At 36.7% G+C, this 23,964-nt stretch overlaps 1 protein-coding gene across 50 annotated transcripts in view; it reads right to left on the bottom strand.

Annotated features, from left to right (window-relative positions):
- Clasp1 (cytoplasmic linker associated protein 1) overlaps positions 1–23,964 on the bottom strand; it is a 233,682-nt gene that overhangs the window by 49,577 nt on the left and 160,141 nt on the right. For 9 of the 50 annotated variants that reach the window (XM_063258869.1, XM_063258879.1, XM_063258886.1 and 6 more), the window contains 7 exons: positions 19,972–20,079; positions 17,481–17,507; positions 15,808–15,975; positions 9,964–10,071; positions 5,297–5,359; positions 2,382–2,485; positions 526–549 (listed from right to left, as the gene is read on the bottom strand). In XM_063258869.1, coding sequence (XP_063114939.1) covers positions 526–549; positions 2,382–2,485; positions 5,297–5,359; positions 9,964–10,071; positions 15,808–15,975; positions 17,481–17,507; positions 19,972–20,079 — 602 coding nt within the window. Of the gene's footprint in view, positions 1–525; positions 550–2,381; positions 2,489–5,296; positions 5,360–9,963; positions 10,072–15,807; positions 15,976–17,480; positions 17,508–19,971; positions 20,080–23,964 lie in introns of all 50 variants that reach the window. The other 41 variants (XM_063258878.1, XM_063258906.1, XM_063258911.1 and 38 more) reach the window with 14 other exon arrangements.

Here is a 23,964-nt window from a genome sequence, read left to right as displayed (position 1 = left end):
TGAGTGCTGGGATTACAGGTGTGTATCACCATGCCTGGCCAACAAATATAATTCTTTAATCACACTAATGATTACAAATCCCAATTTGCTCAGGACTCTTCTGCTGTCTACTGTTTATACATAATTATTAGTAATGCTCTGTTTTTTACTCTCAAAAGTATTTTTGTTTGGATGATGAAGTACATGATCATCCCACTGACATATAAACTACAGTCCTAAAATAAGAAAAATGTCAAAGAATTCATTGCTGAAAAAATGACACAACAGACACAGATTGAGTTAATAAGATGAAATACTCATAGAAGGAACAAAACCTGATGTTTAAAATAAATACTAACACAAAAGCATGTGAAAGATGACTGACTCCATCTAGTGATAATGGCATCCATAGATTCAATAGCATTGTAACTCAGATCGGAATTTCTATACTTTACTACATTTTGTGCCGTTTCTACTAGATTCTAAAAGAAATATACTTGCAACAGAAAAAAATAAAGTTGTAAACAAAAGTTAAAGCACAGGTACCTTGCTCCTGGCGTCTCCTAACAGCTGTAGGCAGGAAAATATTGGAGGATGGGGAAAAAGCATAGAGAATTATGTCAGAAGCATATGCTGGGATTGTTCTGGCAACAAAAGTGTACAGCAAAACATCTTTTAGCAAACCAAAAACATAGGTTAGCAAGCGTTTTGTATCAAGCGGATAATAATAAATCTGAATGCATTCAAAATGGCATTTCCTAACCTTCCTATGCCTCCCCTAAGACTTTTTCTGATTTTTGCTACAATTCTTTATCAAAACTCTCCCCATACCCACAAAGCACATCTGTAAGGTCACCACTAACTTACTATCTGTTTCTATGAGTCATTCTGTCTGTCCTTGGGGCTTGCGTTCTGTAGGCAAGGATTCAGTACCACTCTTGCATTTTCTCTTCAGGAGTAGGTCATGTAAGAGAGACAAAAAGTAACAAGGCCAACAAAGGATGATGGGAGCTGGGCTCAGAGAAAAGCTCAAGACAAATGAAGCCAAAACTCCAACTCTTTGGCTCTGGCACTGTTCTGCCTGCTAGACCTTTGCACACAGCCCCTTAGGCAGTTTCTTAAAACAACAAGAGCAGTCCTCTGCCTTCACTGGAAGTGCCATTTAGCTAAGGTTTCTTCAGCTTTCACTGCTTCCCCTCTCCGCTGTCCTCCACTTCCTAGGGTCTCTGAATAAATAAAAATGGTTCTAAATGCTGCAACTTAGAAGGAAAAAACAGCTTCAGAGAGTTCTGTTCCAGCTCCTGACTCAAGTTAAAGCCAGGACAATTACTCTGTATCTCTGAGCCTGCCAGGAAAAGCCCTACATGAAAGGGTGATAGTAGAGCTGGCCAGGCTTTCTGCTCCAGGAAAGCATTCTGGGAGTAGCAATCTGCTTGCTCATAGACATCTGTCAAAGAAATCATCTGGCTGAGCAGAAATAAGTGAGGGACAGCCACGAAGGGATGAAAGTAGGAATCACTGTAGCTACATGTTATAAAATGTTGACCACATGAAACAGGGTGAGATTAATAGGCCACAGGGTCAGAAAGCAGGACACTGATTATGTACTTTTTTCTTTATGAGAGAATAAATTTTAAAACAGCAAAGGCAAGGGCAGAGATCAGGTAGTTTGAAAGAATATCTATTTCAAATGCTAAGCACACAAACTGGAATACACAAGAGGCTCTGTCATTACCAGGTCAAGCACATCTTTAGAGAGCAATGTGACCACATCTTAATTCTGCCAAGAAACTTTTGCTATAATCACAACTTAGAGATTTGCTCCCTTTATATTTTTAAGATACATTGTAATGACACAAAAACCCACTGGTGTTTCCTCACCATATCCTCAAAGAGTAAACCTTAGAATTTAGGAAAAGTTTCTTAAACATTGACAACTAAAAACAAAACAAAACAGAATCGCATGGACCCACCAAGGTAATAGAATATAAATCTCAAACTTCAAACTTTTTATTATATAACGTCACATGTTTAGGCTATGCCATCAAAATCTGTAAAGCGATAAAAGCAACAGGATGGAAAACAAGACATGCTGAAAAAAAATCATAGTCAAAAAGGAAAAAAAAAAAAGCCCAATGACATCTGAGAAGCCCAATGTCATTGAACTCTTCTTGATACTGAAGACCACAAGAATACTTGATTCTTGCATTTGCTGGAAGGCCAATTTTCATTACATTTGTGCAGAGGTAAAAGTATAAGAAAACAGTAATAAAAATTTAGTCAATCTGTATACAAGTTTAAACAGTGTCGAAGATGATTTAGTGCCCTGACTTGGGGACAGTTTCCTGTTGAGAGAGAAAAATGTGAGTGAACAATTTAGCCTGCACAGCCTGTGCTCTTACCAAAGCGTCTGCCACAGCTGCTTCCAGGTCTGTGCTGGTGCTGAGAGCCCGCATGGCATTCACAGAACCAGGTATTCGTCCTGGCTGGCTCAGCCCAAAACGGTCTACTTAGAAAACAAAAGCAAAAGGCGTGTCACTTGGATTCACAGTTCTCAGTTCTCCACAAGGCTTTTGCATCTTCCCATTAAAGCAGACAGAGGCACTGAGAAATCCTCAGCTAACTGCACTGTACTTCTTTCCTACCGGGAAAGAGTTAAGTAGCTTGTATTTAACATTACTGAGCCACAAAGCTCTTTTAGTGGAAACCATCCCATGGGATTTTCTTATCGATGAGCTTTTGGAGAGGAGAGGTGGGAACTTCTTATAGAAGGGAACTGAGCTATGAGAAAGATCTTTTAATCTATTTAGCTTTCCTTCTTGAGGAAAGTGGCCTTGATGTTTGTTCCAACTAATTAAAACTTTATAGTTTGATAAATGAATTCTAGCTAAATCTGAAGTTAAAAAGTTACTGCTTGAAACAAATGTATTGTGATTTCTACAAATTTACTGTCACTACTGTCAGTAAATTTAGCAATTAAGCTCAATTTATTGGGGCACTTGAACTTCCTGATATCTGTGTCACCAAATGTTACTTTAAAATTGAGAAAAATTCCTTAATAATCCTCACAACACTAGTACCTTTGCTGCATACCATTGATCATCTGAATAACATCAGTATAGATTTTATCAGAGTCCCTTCAAAGGATTTTTGTATAATTTTTATTTAGATAAATAAAATGGAAAGAATCCAAAGAATTTAAGGCAAATTTTAGCAATTCAAACAACTATTCTGGAGGTTGTTCATGGTAAATGAAGACTCCCTAAATCAAAAGAACAGCCTTCCTTAAGAAGGGCTGGAAATTCAAGCTCCAGTAAGGAGAAAGTCAGGGTAAGATACACTTCACAGATGTGCTACACTATTTACTGATAAAAAGTCTCTGGTTACAATTCTAATGTATAAAAAACCTTTAAGGAATGTTATCATAAAAAAAAGGTTTCCTTGTCTTAATGAGTAAGACACTATTTGGACAAATACTAGAGGAAAATCTCTCTAGTAGCTATATTCTAGTAATGAAGCACTTAGAATGAAAGGGAAGTTAATATCCGTTTTACTTGAAATAATCTTTTCTATAAAACCATACACTAACAATTTTAAATAGATAACAAGACATCACCTACAAAGCTGGCAAAATTTGAAAGTAAAGTGTTATTTAGCTTTTTAGAGAAATATCTATTTCGAAACATTATACCTTCCACCACCACAGAAAATAATTTTGAATACTGTGAGTCAATAGTTATACGGTAATGAATTCTTATAAGGAAACAAAAATTGTATGTTATACTATCCCCTTTTTTAATGCATATCTTGATCATTCCAAGTGTCATCTTAACCACTGCATTTGAAAGGTGGCAATGTACCACATGCGCTAAAACAGACCAAAAAACAATCATACTTAATGTTTATCTACAAATGTATTTGTTAAAGTAAGAAATGAGTGTAAATTTGAGATTTATTGTGCACATAATTTTATAAATGATCTTTGTTCAAGTCTTTTTCTCCATTAAAAAAGGGTAGATAGTGGGGAATTTATGAGTAACAGAATGAAAGTAATTCAGTTATAAGCCATTTAAAAATTACCCAGCATAAACTTAAATAAAATGGAGTATTAAAAAAAAAAAAGTAGATCTCATGCCAGCAATTCTTGCTCCAGGGATAAAAGTGATAATTCTGGATCTTCAAGCACAAAACTAAAACTTGTAAGAACAATGCAATTTTTTCTGCGCTCTTCAGATGCACAGAGCTTTGCTTTACACAGAGACTGGATTCTTTGACATCATGGTACAGAATTTGAATTTCAGATCTTCAGGGGAAATTTTTGTCTGGATCTCAGCAAAATGACAAGTTTTTGTTTTCACCAGACCAAAATTTGTTCTACACTTTCACTACTCTGATACTGCTACGGATCTCAATTCTCTAAGAGATAGATATATACGACCATGACCTCATTCTGGCCCCTAACCTGGGGGATGCATTTAATCACAGTATACATATCTAAAACGCATAGCTGGCTTCATTCAGAAAGAAAATGAGAAAATAACTGACTCATTGAATTGGTATACACTGTCACCATCAACATGATAAATTAATTATGCCTTAGTCAACTGAGAAAACTAGTCACTGGTGACTGGTAGCATAAGAAAATGATGCCAGGTAAATAAGGCATACCGAGCCATTACTGTATGCTTCATTTTTGCCCCCATGGCCAGTGGATCTTCAGGACACTAAAGAGAACTGAGGTTGCAGGTTTGAAGTCCACAGCTGCACAGGCTAACCTTTGGCCTGACTTACTACCTGAATCCTGATCTCATTTTTTTATAAAACTTTTAGGGTAATACATGTATTTTCAGATACATGAAATTATACATGCTATAATTTGAAGCGCTGGTAACTAAATAGTACCTCAAAATAAGTGGAACCTGACACTAACAACTAACATCAACATGTGACACTATTCTGGGAATAAAGACTTCAGATAATATCCCCACCCCATTTCCCCACAGGGACCCTGTGTGACTCCTGGTCTTGGTGGTTGTTTTCTACATAGGGGCTGACAGGAAGTTTTTTCCTATTTTTTGTTTTGACATAAATATGAATATTAGAGAAATGATGTTGTCAAACAGGCGATACGGCATCTACGGCCTATTAACAGAACTATAAACATTCACCAAATTAAAAAAAGAAAAGAACACTGGGGAAAACAAGTATGAGGTGCACACATGCCAAGCGCTAGCTGACACAGACAAAAACAAATGTTAACATAGCGTGGAGCCAGAACAGATGAAGAAGCCAAGTCATGCAGTTAGCACTTGTTCACCTGACTGCCCAACAGATTCAGCAGTGGAGAGAGCACTAGTGGACCTGGAATGACGTCGAGAGGCTGCAGGTAAAAGGAACGGCAACACCCACAGGGTTAACACACAGGTACCAAAGGAAATGCAGGGACTGCTACCAACAAGGCCGCGCTTTCTCATGAAAAGAAATGGTGCTGGATATGAATAGACAGCAAGTGCTACTCCCAGCCTACGTGGTGCTGCTGGCTCTCACACAGCCCTTAAGACACACAGGCATGACAGGGGAACTCTTTAAGGTGCTCCCCACACTCTTTAAGGATGCACCAGGCGACTGGACTCCAAGTTTAGATTTCCATCATGATGCCTTGATCAGCCATTATGGAAATATGCCACATGAAAACACCAGCAGTCACAGAGCGTTTTCTAAACTTCAGAGTGGAGAGCAGGAAGATGGATCATTAACTCAGCTCACGAGATGTATCATCAGTATGTGATGCATATGCCATCATGCACCAAAAACAAAAGCAGAGAGGTTCATAATGTTATTTAAACAGAAACTGAATGAAATCACAGGAAAGAGCTCAACAGCTGGAATTCCATTTTTCCCAAAGTCTTTACTGTTCTGTTGCACAAATACCTATTAATGCACTTGTTTAACTGCTGGAAATTCAATGGTATTAAATATAAGAACATTCCTTGGAGAGGCCACTGCAGTACTCTGCTTATGAATACTATCTTGGAAATATAACTATACAGCCTGGTTTGCTCACAGCTAGCTGTAGGGTATCTCAGAACTAAACCTGTCTGTTTCTCAATTGTAAATGGTGCCTTATTATTAAAGGTACCTACCTCTTAGTTGTTACTGAGAGAATTAAAAGACACCATATAGTATCATGCCTGCAGAGTCCAGAGGTGGTCACAGTAATAAAGGTTAATGAGTAAACTTCAACTTATACTTAAAATATTTTAATAGCAGATATTCATAATACGTTAATTCATCAACTTGAGAAAACAAATGTGTTAAATTCTTTCATGAGGAAAGAATAACTTCTAGAACTGACTTTGAAATGAAGACTTGCTTCAAAACACAGATGAATTATTTGTCACATTTTAATGCAAAATATATCCTTTCATTGTATCAGGGAAAAAAAACCAAAGGATAACATTCTTCCATCCATTATTCTGAGAAAGCCTTAGTGATTTCACCACAGGAAGCTCGTAAGTTTAACAAAGTCACACTCAGCAGTCCTACCTTTCGTCCACATGTCTATAATATTCTGCACACATTGTCACTTGCACATTTAGTCACAAAATTTCAAAACCTCGACCAAACATGCACAAGTGGTATATGTGATAGTAAATGAATAGCAAAGGTTACCTGGTCAATAAAGACAAATTTTACCTGTTTGCAAAGAGAAAATGAAATACCTCCCTCCTCAAGATTTGCAAAATCACAAAATGAACAATCTCTAAAACATATGATAATACTTTCCTAAAAAAGGGAATTGGTAAAATATTTTGTCAGTACTAGAGCAAATCACACATTTATTATATAAGCACAAATGTACTGTATGGTAGTTTAAACTGAAAAGAATTTTTAAGCAACATCTGATCCATAGGTTCTTTATAAAGAGGTTGTTTGGTTCTCTTTTGACACAATATCTATAGTAAATCTGTCACAAAATGAGTGCCCTATGAACATCCAATGATGGAACCCAAGGTGGATCCATTTATGTCAAAGCCTGATTTATAGCTGAGTTTTAAAGCCCTTAACTTCACTGTAGAATCATCACTGTAACCACGTATTTGTATGTTCATACCATTAAGAAGCTTCCAAACAGTTATGTAAACTTAAACACAAGATACACAGTTGGCCTTCTCAATGCAGGTTTCATTTCTGTGGATTCAACCAACTGCAGCCTGGAGGAAAAATTGTGTCTGTACTAAACATGTACAGTCTCTTGTCATTCTTTACAAAGTATAATAACTATTTATAGAACATTTACATTACATTAGGGTTTATGAATAATCTAGATATGAAAGTAAATACAAGGATATGTGTAGATTATGTGCAAATATGATGCCATTTATATAAGAGATTTGAACACCTGCGGTTTGATATCCACAGAGGATCCAGTAACTCATTCTCTGTGTAATGGGGATTCACTGAATCATAATTACATTAATTAAAGTATCTTTTTAAACAACAACAGCAACAAAGGTTGGCTATGTAAGTTGATTCAAAGGTATACTGATACACAATTATACTAATTTCCAAAAGAGGTAAGAAAAAGAAGCAGTCTTTAGAGAAGATGTAGGAGGTACCCAGAGGACAACACATTTGTGAGATGTGTTTTGGCATCCCCAGATCTGAAATGTAGGCCTGGAAATCATCAACTCAGAAACATGTCTTGGGCACCTACCCTTGCATGGTCCTCACAAAATACATTCAGTATACTGCTGAGAGACAGATGACAGACACTCAGTTATCAAAAGTACTCTCATAGGAGGCAGATCTGAAGTCAAACCTGCATGCAAATCCAGGCTCCACCACTCAGCTGTGTGACCTTGAGAATGTGGTTTAGTTCCTAGGAGCTGGATGACGATACATGTCCCAGAGTTACCACAGGACCCCATGGCATGCTACCTGTGGACAGTTATCAAACGGTACAGGTATACTTAATAGGCACTGTTGCTGCTTCTGCTGGATGGAAATTTCAGGGACAGGTTTAATCGATGGGGGAAAAAAGTGTAAAAATGCATTCACTATTCCCTGACACAACAGAAGAAATCAGTTGACAACAGAGATTGTTGGGATCCATGTTTTCTGCTTTGGTTGCAGCAATTGTGCATCTCAACATTTTGAGTGGTCACAAAGACAGTTAAGCAGATTCATTTACCCAGAGGTTAAAAACAAAACGAAACTGAGAAACAAAAGAAAAACAGATGTGATGATGAAATTACATGGGGTTCAATTAGGATATCAAATATTCAGCGTACCTTGCCTGGTTCATATAGACCACATGCTAGATTACCAAGGATGCTTCCACAGACAATTTTTAAAATACATGTACAAAATAAAACAGTGCATTGCTTCTAAGAGACAAAATAATCAATAAACAGATTGGACTTGTTTACTCATATAATAAACTCTTTGAAGGTCACATTGTAAACAAGGGTGCATAGATGCATAGCCTTAATTTAAAAGGAAAAATCACCAGTTCACTCAGAAAAAAAAAAACTGTGGCCATTCCTGATTTATTGAGAATTCTGCTCCAAAGCGTCCAGCTGCTGTGAAATAGCTGACATGCATAGGTAAGTTGCCCCATCAGGAGCTCTTGCAAAGCCAGCAGAGCATCTTAAGGGAAAAAAACACTGTCAGGCAGTCATCTAGCAGGGCATTGGCATATGTGACCTCCTCTTTTTCAGTACCTCATAAAAGTACCTCAGTACCTCATAAAAGATAATGGGTTGTCAAGGCAATCATTCGGATTCTGATTACTGACAGAAACTGGAAAAAAAAAGTAAATGAGGAGGTATGTGGGTAACAGAGGAAGCACACTTCTCCTGCAGTAGCATCTATATAGTTAAAAGACCAGCTGCATAATCACATGGCAAAACACAGGTTAAGGTAGTCCACACACCATGGAATAACTTTAGTTTTAAGTCTGATATTTTTAGCTTAGTTTTGTTTTTTTTTTTCCCCTCAGTTTTGTTTTTGAGACAGGGTCTCAATATGTAGCTCAGTCTGGTCTTTAGCCCACAACAATCTGCCTATCTCAGCCTCGCAAGTGCTGGGATTATAGGTACATACCACAACGTCTGGCTAGGTCTAATTATTACAAAAATGATTTCTACTTTTTATGTTTATCAACAGAAAAAAACACATCTACATGCCAAAGTACTAAAAAATAATCACTGAAGAATACAAAGTCTCTCTTTTCATAAAAGTCTGTGTTTACAAATGCCTGAGGATTAGTAATCTGTACCAGATTAAAAAAAGCGTATGTCCATTTTTTAAGAACAGGACTATTAAAAGTTAACAAGAAAATTCATTTAATATTGTTTTCCAGCACAGGAGATTTGAACCCAGGGCTTTTGTACTGAACTATGTTATCAGTCCTTTATTTTAAATTTTGAGTCAAGGTCTTGCTGCGTTTAAACTTGAGATTCTCCTGCCTCAGCTTCCCAGAGTGTTGGGATTTACTGGTGTGTGCCAGCAAATGTGGCTTCATTTAGTTTTCTGAATGTCAGTGCTGTTGTACTTTTGTTTCCTTTGAATTAAATTACATATAAACTACTGATCTTTAGCAAAATTAAAGATAAACTATATGACAAGGAATAAACTTTGAATCAATTTGACTTTCAAGCAGCAGTCAACTTTGGCTGAATTTTGCCCAAAAAGCTGGAAGCTAAAAAAAGCTGGGCTTTTCTGCTAGCAACTGGCTACAAATAATGAGAGGGGCATGAAGTGGTACTGTGTTCCTCTGAGATGTGAAAACTGGGAGTTGCTGATTTCAAGCATGCAGAGGGGGACAACAAAGGGTGACTAAGGAAGAGGAAGGAGAAGAAAGGACCACAGGACAGCGGAGCAGGAGAAGCAGTCATTCCACCCAGCAGTGTCGCGGACAAGCGCAGAGGGGAGCGGGGACAGGAACCCTCCGCTCCGGCAGCGCCTCCGTGTACTCACCGAGTGGGGGGAAGCCCCGAGCAGGGCTCGTATCCCGGCTGCTCTCACGGCTGGTATCGCGGCTGCACCCCTGACTCATGCTGGGTCGAGGGATACGGCTGCTCCGTGCTAGTGTGCAGCATGAGGGGTTTCAGAGAAGGTGAACAAGTTTAATTTAATGAAGGCAGAAAAACTCACAAAACGGCAGTCACATTTGGTTAATGTAATTATGACACTGTCTGTGCTGGGGCATTCTGGCGACTGGACTATCTGTTCGTGCCAGGTCCCACTGACTGAGGGGCCAGTGGGCGGGGTGTGGATTAGTCTCATTCTGCATGAAGCCTAGAAAGCTAGGAGCTTCACTGTGAAAGGAAAATTACACTGAAATGTAAGAGATTAAATCATCCCAAAGAACAAACTTCGGAAATGATCAAAAGCTTAAAAGCGATTCATTTTTATGGCTCTAGCTAACTTTTCAAAAAGGAGACAAATAAATCAAAGCTGTTTTCATATATACTTAGTTCTCAAAAAGAAAATTTAATTTGGATTAAATCAGAGCCATAATACAGGCTCTGATCACTGAAGTCCATAAACTTACACAGTTAAAAGCAGGAGAGCTCCCTTCTGCCAGTTTGGCTTCTTTGAAAGAGAAGCCAGAGGTCAGCAGCCCTGGAGGCCGGCCTGATGCTTCAATCGCGCTCATTTGTCGAAACCAACAAACACAGGCTGGGACTGCTGCCTTCTTATTTTCTGTCCCTACAGTCAATCTGTGGTTTTTCCTATGGAAATCCACATGGATCTGCCTGTGGTCTCTGCTAAGCACCTTCATGGATTCATTCTTACCCACTGAATCTACAGCAAGTGGACTGATTATCTCAGTAAGTAAAAGATTCCTTCCTGACTAGAGAACAGTTCATTACTTTATAATTATGTATGGATAAAGTTTATTCTTCTCATGGTATAAAATACCCAGCTTATTAAAGCAGAATTGTATGACTAGTTGATAATCTAATAAATTGGCTGTGGAGCTCATAAAGACCATGATACACTTATTTCTTCAATTTAACTCGAGAAAACAGAGATAAATTAACTGGCCAAACAGTCAAAAACAACACTGCATATTGAATGTGTGTAGCTGGAATGCCTAAGGTAAATAGCTAGTAGGGACAGTGTAAGTATACATTTCCATCCCGAGAGATTTACTACTTCTTAGTCTCGACAGAGATTCTAGAAATAATAAACTTGATTCACGATGTCAACACAAGCAAGTTTTCAATATTATTATGAGCACAGTCTGTGACTTCAGAGCAAGATTTATAGCAAGATTTATTAAACAGCCCCGCAAGAATGTCTTGCAAACCAGAATCATTAAACTCCCCAATGAAGAATGTACAAGTGAAAAAATGAAGCAAATGCCCTACTGTGCTCAGGTGCTCAGTACTGGGACTGAACAAGACCCTAAAGGTTTGTAAGTGTTATTCCCATGCTTAGGCAAGGAGAGGTCAGGTACAGAAATGCAATCTGAAAATGGGCATGATAGAGCTTAAGCTTTACACAAGTTTCTATACTCCTTTTGCCAGAGTGACATGAACTCTAAGAATCGTCACTCAAACTGGTAATGACTATTTAATCAGCAATGCTTGGCAATGTTCTAAACATTTGATACAAGGAAGGCAAAAATAGTAGGTGCCAAATTAAATTCATCAAAAAACTAGAGTGTCTACCAACCCCACCAACACGAAGCAGTTTACTAGAGTACGCAAAGCAATACTGCTCATCTTTTCAAGATATCATGAAATGACCATTCCAGTTCTAAGCCATCTCATTGGTCCAGCCCACCTGGCCTCTCCTCAAGAAAAAGAGGAGCAGACATCTCATCATTTAAATAAGAAGGATACTGCAAGACAATGAACATACATAAGTACTCTAGAAATCGTGGCTAAATGCATTCAAGAAAATCTTACCTTATTCTAATATCTACTCCAAAACAATCAAAAAAATAAATAAAAGCAGTCCTGATGATAGCTTTTCATGTAAGTACATGTGAAGTGGAAGATTTTCTTATTTCTAAACTCTTATCTAAACCCTAACCTCAACTTCATAAATGTACATCATCAAAGAGAAATGAATGACCTTTTCTGGGATGAGCCTGTTTTGTTAAGAAAATAGTGTCTAACAGTGGTACACAGATATAACCTGAATAGCTGCATATATAAATTCATCTTATTTGTGCTCACTGGCTTTTGTAACATCTGGCCAGTAGTAGCACATAGGAAAAAAAAAAAACACTGTTTATACTTTTATGAAAAATCTGCCCATAGTTCCCCAAACCTTATTAAATAGGTGACATCAGCAGTTCAAATGTTGGATAATTTAAATCACAAGATGAAGAATACCTACTCACTTATAGCTACTTCCAAAGACTGATAATCTGGAAAAGAGGATTTAAAATACTTGTACACATAAATTATTTTTACAACTAAAACTTAAAATCAAAAATAATTTTAAAAACCATGGAACAAGTTAATTTGTTATTACATGTCAAAACTGAACATTCTATGTTAAATATAGTATGGAGAAGACATGTAAGAGGAAGAGAGACAATGAAAACATACTTGCCACCTGAATTTTCTAAAAGCGGTATTCCTAGGTAGCTGAGTCATAGGCTTACAGAAATGCTAGGCAGCCTTGAACAACCATTTGATCAGTTTCCATTTCTGACAAAGACTCTGTCCTACCTTAGTGTTTTAAGGGTAATACTGACTTTTGCCTTTAAAAGAAAAGATACAACCAGAATTCACACCAAAAGCAGAAGTACAAGGCTAATGAAAGCTATAAGTTAAAGATATAAAATGTTTCTCTAGTCATTTCCATGTCATAATATGTCTAATTTCATAATTAAAATGCATTATTTACTTTTAATTCTCTAAGAATATTTTTAATCAGAAAATCTTAAAAATATTTGTATAATTATAAAATGTAATCTGTAAAAATGTCAACTGTGTTTCTAATAGCCTTTTTTTGGGGGGGGCAGGGATTGAACTCATGAGCATGTGCTTGCAAAGCAGGCCGCTTATGCCACTGAGCTAAATCCCTGGGATCTTTTTAATGAAGAAAGCAACCAAAGAAAAACAGTTAAAGTATAATTACTATTCCTACTGTTCATTTTTTTCTTCTGTAAATCTGTATAACTTGTACCCTTTCACTGTTTTTTTTCTTTTTTCCTTAAATAAAATTTAAAAATATATATATATAATTACTAAAGATTCTGGTTATTTATGTGACTTTATGATCTGTAATTCTTTTATTGTCTTTAAAATACAAAACAATGATAATTTACAAATATATTCTCTCAAATAGTTGGGTAGCTTATGAAGGAAAAACTGCCATGAAAAAGAAAGAGTAGAAGGGAATTAGTGTATTTCATGGTAATCCAATAGGAAGCACAGGCTGTTTTGTTTAAAAAATCTTTAATGCCGAAGAAAAGCCGTGGCATTGTTTTTATAACAAATGAGAAAAGAAAATTTAGGTGAGAAATTTCATTTCAACAACCAAACAAGGCATAACTGAATTAAAATGTAACTTATGGATAACGCGAATTAACTCTTGAGTACAAGTTCTAAATCTAGTTTACCTATTGCTAAACACTGCTGAATTGATTGATTTGGGAATTTTAGAAAATATTCTTAAAAGAAATGCCCCTTTTCTAGATATTTGTATTTAAAATTGCTATATAATCAACCAAATGTTTATAACCACAATAATAATCTATTACTGGAAAAATATTAATATATGCCTGTTATCCTGTAAAATAGAATCACTAGTACAATAGGAATAAGTGAAAAGATACACTTTATTCATATATATTTCTTTGTATGTTTATATTCTCAAGAATGTACAGAAATTTAAGTAAATTATCTTTTTTGGGGGGTGGGTACCAGGGATTGAACTCATGACTGCGTGCTTGCCAGGCAGGCGCTTGTGCCACTGAGCTAAACTCCCAGCTCCTAAAATATCTTCTTTAATCAGAATTGTACATAAGATCTCAAAGCTTCACATATCACTAATCCTCCAAACAAGCATCAAGAATTCAACTTTCTTTAAAATAATACTTTGAACAAGAAATCTTTGGAAGGAAATAAGCTCCTTTTTAATTTTGAATGATGTTTTACATTACTAACTTTTAAAAGCTTATAAAATGTTGTCTTTTCAGCTATACACCACATGAACTTCAGAGTCAGACCATGCAACACCAGCTCTTAAGACTTACGTTAGATACCCGAAGTTGAGTTATTTCCTAATTTCAAGAAGGTAAAAGCAGCATGTTTAAAACGTATTTTTTTAAAAATTCTAAGTAGAAAAGAATATTAAAAAGTAAATAACATATGGAAAGTGACTGAGACCTTACACCTAGACTTAAAATTTGATGGTTTTCCAAACAAAAACAGAGCCAAATAGATATGTTGCAGCATCAGAGAAGAACCTGAGATACTCAGCTTTGGTCTTTTCGTTGGTTATAGCCATACCACACCCAAACAACTTGTTAGCTCCGAAAACCATGCTACAAGCACCAACAGGAAGATGGGACAGCTTTACCTTGTTTTGGAAGTATGAATTCAAATCAAATCCTATCCGTTCTTACATAACCACCCCCAACCCCTCCTGGCTCAGGGACCTCCAATAATTTTCTTGAGCTGGACCCTTCCCATGTGTACACTCCTGGCTACCCGTCTACTCTCACCTCTACAACTAGGGGAAGAGAAATGGATTCCTCATGGCTCTCTCTTGCCTGGCTGTTTCTGCACTAGCTTCTTGTTTCCCTAGAACATCTTTCTCTATGTCTCCATTCTGGCTAATCCTATCTTGTACTATAAAACAGGATCTATCAGGCCTCCTTAGTAGAAAGTCTGGGAGAATCAGGGTGGATAAGGGGCTAAGACACACTGTTTATGACACAACCTGTCACAGTACTTGTTACAGTTTCCTGTTTTCACTTCTATTCAATAAGTGACAAGGACTCAAGTCAGAAGCTAGATCTATTTCATCTATCTTCTAATTCTCAAATCTAACAAAGTGCCCAATACTATCATAGTAAACATTAAGTAAAAATCATTAAGATCAATGAAAAAATGTGATCGGTGAGCCAATAGAATTTAAGGATTTATTACTCTGATTTTATATTATAGTTTTACTTCAGAAAGCCCATAAAGACGAAATAGAGAAAATGTTTAAATTTTTATATAAAAATTAGACTTTACACTTAGATTCTACTAAGTATCTTTAAACTGAGTGTAATTCTTGTAACTGCATACTAGTACAAAGAAGTCAAATACGCAACACAAAATGTACTGGATTTTGTCATTTCTAAAGTTCATGCTTCAATAAAATTATGTCAAAAGTAACTATATCCTAAGTTTCACCAGTCTGGTGACAGAACATCAACATCAAAATCAATGGAGACCCTAGAAACGGCTTTTGAAATTTAATATAGGTTAACAGCTTAGTTAGTTGAAAGAATGAAGGAAAAATGAAAAGTAACAACTGCTTCAAATTATAAAACCCTTGCCTATTTCACCATCAAAAATTTTACAAAATGACTGTAAATTACAAAAGTTTATAATGATGAAATTCCTTCTTCTCATTAATTTGAACCATAAGTCTCATCTTTTTTGGGGGGGGGACTAAGTGATACCACTGTGCCATCCATACTCAGTATACAGAATAAGTCAAATTATCTTTTTAATGCAAAGTAACACCCTCATTTCAAAATCAAATCTCTGTTTCTTGAATTAGACACAATGATTAGATTAGAATCAAATTTGTGATCAAGCTGAGAATGGTGTCCCAAGGTCTAAAAATTCTTACCTGGTCCTATTCGGTTTGGACTTGTTTCTCGGCTGCATCCCTGACTCCTAGGAATCTTGCTTCGTTTTTCTGAAGATGGTGTCACAGGTGGGCCTCTTGAGGAACTCCCGGAGAGACTTCCATAACCACTTCCCAACAACTTTCCTGGGGAACTTGACCGGCTGCCAGCTAAAAAGAAAGCAACATGAAAATGAATGATAGATGTAAACTGGGCAATAAATTAGAAAAACCCCCAAAGTTTTTATGTACCATTTTTGGGTCAAATATTGATTTATATAGAAAATAGCATTTAAGTTCCAAGTTAGAATTTTATGTAGAAAATGTTAGAATTTATGTTAGAAAATAGTCATTTAGTTTAATTCTTTAAAAATGTAGGTATGTGAAAGAATACTATGTATCACAAAAGAATATCTAAGCTTGGAAGAGTTATTAGTGGAGTTCTAAAAAAGCGACTGTGTAAGTTCCAATTCAACAGAGTAGGCTAGACAGCAGCAGTATCTCCCCTATACCACAGCAAAGCTCTACAATAATCACAAAGGTTTTTGCTTCTTGTTTGGCTCAATGATGCTGGAGACAAAGCCTGGGCTTTGAGCATGCCAGACCAAGTGCTCTTCCACTAAGCTACATCTCTAGCCCCAACTGTTATATTATTTTTTAAGAGTATGTTAAAAAGGTAAGCATAACTTCTGAAGAGCAATAATGCTTTAAAAATAAGCAAAAAAATAAGCATTCAGAAAACGAATCCAAGAAGACTCAATCTAACAAATGGAAGAGAAAAATACAGTGGGCATGAAACAGATATAAATATGATAAAGAAAAGAATTATAAAATGAAATAATAAGAAAAGACTCAAACATACCAGTAATCTTAGAAAAATGTGACTAGTTATACATTGGTATCACAATTCATGGACTTAGTTCTTTACATGACTCTGGTTGTAAACTGAATTGGCTGTAAACTGAATAAAATTCCACATAAGATCAGTGTTGAACCTAATCACTGAATATGATTTGGTTTGTGACAAGAATTTTGTAAAGCACACATCATGCACTCAACCCAGAATAAAAAAGTCATTAAAACAACACTCACCTGGAAACCATTTATATCTATAAATATATATATATATGTGTACATTTGGATACATATATAAACATATACATACACAAGGGTACATGTATAGACATAGATTTTTGGGGGGATGCTGGAAACTGAACTCAGGAACTTGCGCTTATCAGGCAGGCACTTGTGTCACTGAGCTACATTCCTGGTCCAAAATATTTAACATTTAAATATATAGATTTCAAAAGCTTTATATTGTAAAACTGCTACCAAATGAATCACCTGGGGGACTATTCATAAAATATTAACATTTTAAAATGATTAACTATAACTTGAAGTGAAAAAAATCACTGTAAAGACAACAATGCACATGAACTGCCAGAACTTATTAATTTTGTCTATAAATCTGAGAATAAACATAAACTACTGAACTATGTACAAGGGGTAAAGAAATCCACTTTAAACTCTAGTACTTGAACATACAGAAAAAAATGCAGAAAGATTAATTAAGCCCACAATAAAGGAATTAATGCTGTACAAAGAAAATAATAGGGTGAGGCAGAAAGCAAAATAAATAAATAAATTTTAAAAAGGGAAGAAGAGAAATGGCTTACCACCAGCAGGATTAGCAGATCTGGATCCTTGATTATGAGAGCAGAGCAAAGGACAGGCAAAAAGTGAATCAAAAGACATTAACACAAGACAGAAGGTCAGCATGCAACACAACATAAATATCTTGTTCACAAACACATTAACAAAAATAGCTACTTTTCTTATGACTTGTTCCTCCCAGTCTATTACATGTTTATTTTGTACTTACTATACTTTATTAGCATTTATTTCATATCTGTTCACAAACAAATCTACACTTTACTTTGTCAGGAACAGTATTTGCCTAAGAGATACGGAGAGAACAAGATCTCAGGAGATCTTGCCTGGCCAGATCAAATCTCTCCAGCTGTAAGTACCCGGGAGGAGTATGGGGAACTGAACTCAACTATGTTTTACACTACCATCTTCAATAGTGCTTACCATATAGTAAAGTTACAGCCATTAACTGCTTTTACCTGAATGTCCCATGACTCTCCTTAATCCTACCATATTTAAAATATGGCTGTTTTAAGGACCTTAATAAAATCTACTTAATATTAAAACAAGACTACAAATATTAATGCATCTTCATTTATAATATATATATATATGTGTGTGTGTGTGTGTCAGTGTGTGTATTTACCTCTTGTTAAAATAAATTTTAAAAATATTCAATTTATATGCATAAGCTAAAGGTACATGCGTGACCATATGCTGCTGTTTGGTTGTCTACCTCTTTGTGGGTGTGATCTAGCAACTAAAGAAAACTGAACAGCTTTTAAAATGAGCCCCCAAAAAAGGTTCAGAGTAAATTTGAAGACTAAAAGCTGTACCATCCCCTTCTGTCCCACTACAGAAAGAATTTTAATCTTTATTATCTTGATTTAAATTTGTTACATTAATCTATCTTCCAAGACCTGAACACTTTTGGTCAAGAATTCTTTCCAATAAGACTTGACTATGTTTATGGTCACGTTTATGAGGTCATGATTGGAGCATTATATCCTTCTATGTCTCCAGGGACTACAGCTCAACAGAATAATCAGAGGCAGGGTGCAGTTCCCAAGGCAGCAGCTTCTGAGCAACACCTGCATCAGGGATCTGAATGAGAATCCACGTCAGGGTGTACAGTAACTAAGGCACTCTTGTCCTAATGGACTTGATCTAGCCTTACTATATTCACAGACATCCCTAACCTTCTTTCCTGAGCCTCTGAAGTGGACAGGGAGAAAGGAGAAGTTTTCTCAACTACAAATGTCAGGCAAGTCCTCCATTCTGTAGTTACTATGCTCTAAAACTGGCTTTTTGTGCATGTGTGTGGTACTAGGGATCAGATTCACAACCTCACACTTGCCAGGCAGGTGCTGTGGTGCTGAGCTATATCCTTGGCCCAAAACTGGTTTGTTTATTGACTGTCCCCCTAACCTCATCCCAGTCATCACATCCTCATGCATGCCTCATGCAGTGGGCCTTGTTAGTAACTCACAGGCAGCAAAATGGAGGCTCAGCATCATACCAGAGCCAGCACACAAAGGATGCAGGCGTGCCTGGCACCAAACCCCACACCTGTAATGTTATCACACTATGCAAGACAACCTACGCCCACAGGTTCTGTGTCCTCACTACAGGCAGTAATATGACTGCTCTCTCACTGTCTTGCAAAAAGAGCTGAGCTTGTTTATCATAACTATATTCATCATAAGGGACACAGAAAAAGGATCAAAATTCAGAAGGAGCTGCAAAAGGCCTTCTCAGCACAAAGGGAGAGCCTAAGGTTTAGTCATAGATAGCACTTAAACCAGATGGCCACGTGTCATTGTGGTGACATCAGGTAAAGGCACTGAGCTGGGTGCAGCTCCTGGGGACAGGAGACACTCCCTTTTCATCCTGTCCAGGAGCACTCTAGTACTCAGCTGTGCTCCTCATGCAGAGGGGACCGGCCACTCACAGGTGTGGGCAAGATGCTCAGAGGAAATCCATTCCCACCGAGTTGCTTTCCTGGCTGAGGCTAGCAAGCAAACTAACTTCACATATACAGAAAAGCAATCATGGAAGGAAACTAGAAGAAACAAGGCCCATACTGACCAGAAGACAGGGCAGGCTGTGTTAGCACAGAGGGTTAAGGGAGGAGCTCTTCGTGGATTTATTTATTCACTACTGGAAAAGACTTGGCATTTATAGTTCTGCCAGGTTCTACTCTAAAATTATATCAGAAGGGTTATCAATACAAACATGGGTCACAGAACAAGTAGGTTTCAACTTGTAAGACTTTAACTATAGGGAGAGAATGATGTTTAATTTAATAACACAATCTTAAATCCCTGGAAAGAAGATGAAAGTAAGCCTGACTGTTTCATCTTGAAAGCTTACCAAACAATGTAATGATTCACAGTATCTTAGAGCCATAAAAATACTTTCCTTGCTCATATCAGTGCAAACACTGTGAACTGCTAAGTGCAGAACAAGCTGCTGAATGAAGCTATTGTAATGAACAGCATAAAATGTACTTCTTACGCTGAGACTGAGAAACAACTTTGGCACGACTGCGGCCCCGACTGTCGGAGGGGTTTGAGGCGACATTGGTGGTACTCCCAGAGTTCTGCCGTCTTGTGCGGATCCGACCTGGAGGATACAGAAAAACAATGTTTTCGTACATTGTCAGTCAGTGTAACCTATGTGAGAAAACTCACACCAGGAACAAGGCAACTGATGGGTCGGTGGGAAAGCGGGCATCTGTGAGGCAGGTACCTGGCAAGAGGTCCCCCGCCACATGACCACAACAAGGTGATTAAGAATGAAGATTTTTTTTTTTTTTTAAAGTTTTCCATAGGTTGGGCTTCTGTGGTTTCACAGGAACATAAAATACCTCTCTTTGCATAATCCAATCAGCACTGTGTCTGACAGGGAAAAGGGAACCATTCTGAACTCCCACTGGCTTTTTTTTTTTTTTTTTTGGTACTGGGGATCGAACTCATGACCATGCGCTTGCAAGGCAGATGCTTATGCCACTTATACCCTAATATTAAATCCCCAGCCCCACTGGCTTTTTAAATTGTGCAAAATTTTGTCTACCCTAGAATCCAATAAATAATACAGAAAAATGAATCTTAAGCCTCGAAAAAGGTCTACAAAATGGAGGTAAGGAACAGTAAAAAAGCACAGTATCAAAAATATATACATATATATATCAAATGGATGGCTTTTAACAGATTTAAGGAGATGTGTATGCAAATTTTAGAATTTCCATAAGTTAAAAATTATTTACTCTATTAGCAACTGCATATATGTCAGCTCAGAAACTTCACAACATATGAACTGCTACCCATCTTAAGATGAAGGAGCAGAGAAACAAGAGACATGTATCTATCAGGACTGGTTTAGGTACCTGCGTCTCTCTGGCTAGGCTGTGAGTGAGGACCTTTGATTCTCCTAAATCACTGAGCTAAAATAAGAGAATTAGAATAAGAGAATCAAATGAACACGAGAAAACAACTGAATTTAGTTTCTTGCTTCAAGTTACAAAAAGATTTTTAAAATGCACATCTATTTGGCCTTAAAAAAACCAAAACTCTTCTTACTAAACCTGCAGAGCATTATTTTCTCCCTATTCTTTTTTGGGTTTGCTCAGTTCTTTTACTATAAATTGAAAACAAGCTTCTAAATCAGTCTCTTGAAAGAAAAAACTTAACCTATGATTTCCCTTTAAGCTTTGTCTTTGCTTCACCTACAAGAATGGCTATGAGTCCAGCACAGTGTGACAGACTGTAAAAATGTAGTACTGAATCTTATTTTCTAATGTTTGACTTTGGAAAAATGAATTAGATCCATATTTCACAACTTATACCCTAATATTAAAATGTAAAACATAAAATCTTAAACATTCTAAAATAAAACAGAAAAGTTCCTTGGTAACTCACAGTGAAAAGTCTTTTAAAACCTGAAATTAGAAATCTTAAGGAAAAATGGAGGAGTTTATGGTGCAGCTCCACGTAGTGTGTTTGCCTAGCATGTCTGAGGCCTTGGGTTCAAACTCCACACTGCAAATGAACAGTAACAGTAAACCATGATAAACTCAACTACTTAATTTTTTTAAACTTCATCACATCAAAAAGTAAACTATGAGCAAATTCAAGAAAAAGGCAAATTAAAAGAGGATTATTTGCAATTTATATCACAAAGGCCTAATTTCCACCACATGTAAAAGGATCCATAAGCAGTCCAGTGGCATGTAACATGTGACTCTTGACAAAAAGTGGAGACTGTATTGACTTGTAGTGTTTTCCAATTTCCATGCTGCACATTTCCCACCATCCCTCATTTCAGGCTACTGATATGACATTCATCAGTGTACAAATTTAACAACTGGTTCTCTTGACCAGCACCAGCACACCACTGCCATAGGAGAATGGAAAAGAAAAATAGACAAGAATAGACATTAAAAGGGATAAAAAATGATTTTAACTGTATGAAAGTGTTCAGACTCATAATAAGACAAAAATTAAAATGACAGAATATTATTTATCATCTATCAGATTTGCAAAAATAGAAGAATTTGTTAATATTCTGGTGTGCAGATACTCTCTGGATACTCTCATTTCCTTCTGATGGCAGCAAATATTAGAACAGCTGCTACAGGAGGTGACAGAAAGCTGTTTGTCAATATCACAAACAAACGCATGTCCTCAATAATTCCTCTTTGGGTGACTACCCACATGCAATGGTATACATAAAAGCTTAACCATGGGAGCAGTGTCTGTGAAAGAAAACAGTGGGAAACAGTCAAATGGCTATCAGGTGGGTACTGGCTAAACAAGGCTCAGCCATACAGAGAGATGCAGTACAACATAAATAGAGAATGAAGAAATTCACTCTAATCCATTTGGAGAGATCTTAAGATCTAGTAAGCGAAAATAAGCAAGTTGCAGAACAACCAATATGTTATTTTCTACATTTTGAAAGGGATGGGGTAGGATTCCTGGATAATAATGAAACCATACTGAAAGCATGCAAATCAAAAGCAATCCTGGAGGGAAACTCAGTTGAGTACCTTTCTATAACAGTTTTGAATTGGGAACATATTACCTATTCAAAGTTTTGTAGTGTTACAAGTCTCCCACTATATGGATGAATTTTTCAAGTACTTATTAATAGGTTTGGAATTCTGTTTATCATGGGATGAGATTTATGAGGTTCATATAAATTTAGAACTATTTTATGCTCATAATATATTAAATTTTTTATTATATAGCAGTCCATAATTTTTTTCCTTTGGAGATTTTTATGGGTTTTTTGATGTTACTAATAATTTTTGGGTTTTTTTGAGACAGGGTCTGGCTATGTATTCAAGGCTGTATGTATGTAATACAGACTAGTCTTGAACTCACAGCAATCCTCCCGCATTAGCCTCCTGAGTGCTGTGATTACCAGTGTTTAATAAATCTTCAAAAAGCTTTATTCTACTTTGTATTTCTCAGCTTCTCTTACAGCCTTATAATAGATTTGTGCTTTTAAATATCACACCTGGATCTTAAAATAAAGCCTGATAGTCCCATTCATTTGAAAAGTTTTGCTTTCTTGACCTTATTTTAAAATTTTTATTAGCACAAGTTTGCAGTATACAATGACTGCTGTGAGGATATATGGATATAACACATCTTAATTCTTTTTCTCCCCTTCCCCTTCACTCTCCACTTTTTTTTGGTTAACATCAGCCAATATCAAAACTAAGATAAAAACCTGCCCTATTCTCCTCTTCAGGTTTGTAAAATTCACTTTGTATTTGCCAGTCTGGGGTGGCTTGGGTTCACCTCCTGTCTCTCTCCTGTGTGGGCATCATGGGAAATGTCCAAGGCCCAGGATTCAGCCAGTTACTTAGGGTTAAAAGTCAGCTGCAGCCATTACCTTCTAGGGTTCTGGTTTTTGCCTGAGTTTGGAGCTGGGTGGCAACCTATGGGATCATTCTGGTCACCAAATTCTATATATTAAACTCTCTAGAAAATGCATGTAGCAGATCTTTTAAGTGTTTTTAAAAAGTCTGTTTTTACTTTTTTCACTGCTTTGGCTCACATACAATGGCTGAAATTTTAGATATAAGCTCATATTTGGTAAGATCATAATATGCCATGTATTAAGTGCTGTTACTCTTTAATTATTGTGAAATTTTATACTTGCATAGGAAAAAAAAAAACTTGTATTTGGCTGATTTTAATCTGTAGACACCCCGACAAGTCAGATTTGTGAGTGGCTTCTTCTGTGGAAGTCCAGTGTTTGTTCCTCTCAGGACCCTTAGAGGCTACACACAAGACCACTTTATTATCAGCTTGGAGGTTCACAGACACCACAGATAACATAAATTGCAACCACAACTGAGTGTGAGAATACAGCTTTGTTATACAAATATTAAGAAAGTCTGGTATTTCCTTTTTTCCAGGACAAAGTCAAATAGATACTATGTCAATCTGAAGATAGGACTGTTTTTTCCTACGCTAGTCCATATAGTCTCATGGG

Source organism: Cavia porcellus, unplaced genomic scaffold, assembly GCF_034190915.1.
Source record: "Cavia porcellus strain 051 isolate PalLab524CR breed Dunkin Hartley unplaced genomic scaffold, mCavPor4.1 scaffold_12, whole genome shotgun sequence".
NCBI classification, from domain to species: Eukaryota; Metazoa; Chordata; class Mammalia; order Rodentia; family Caviidae; genus Cavia; species Cavia porcellus.
Note: the sequence above shows the minus strand (reverse complement) of the source record. Positions and strands in the feature narration are given on the sequence as shown.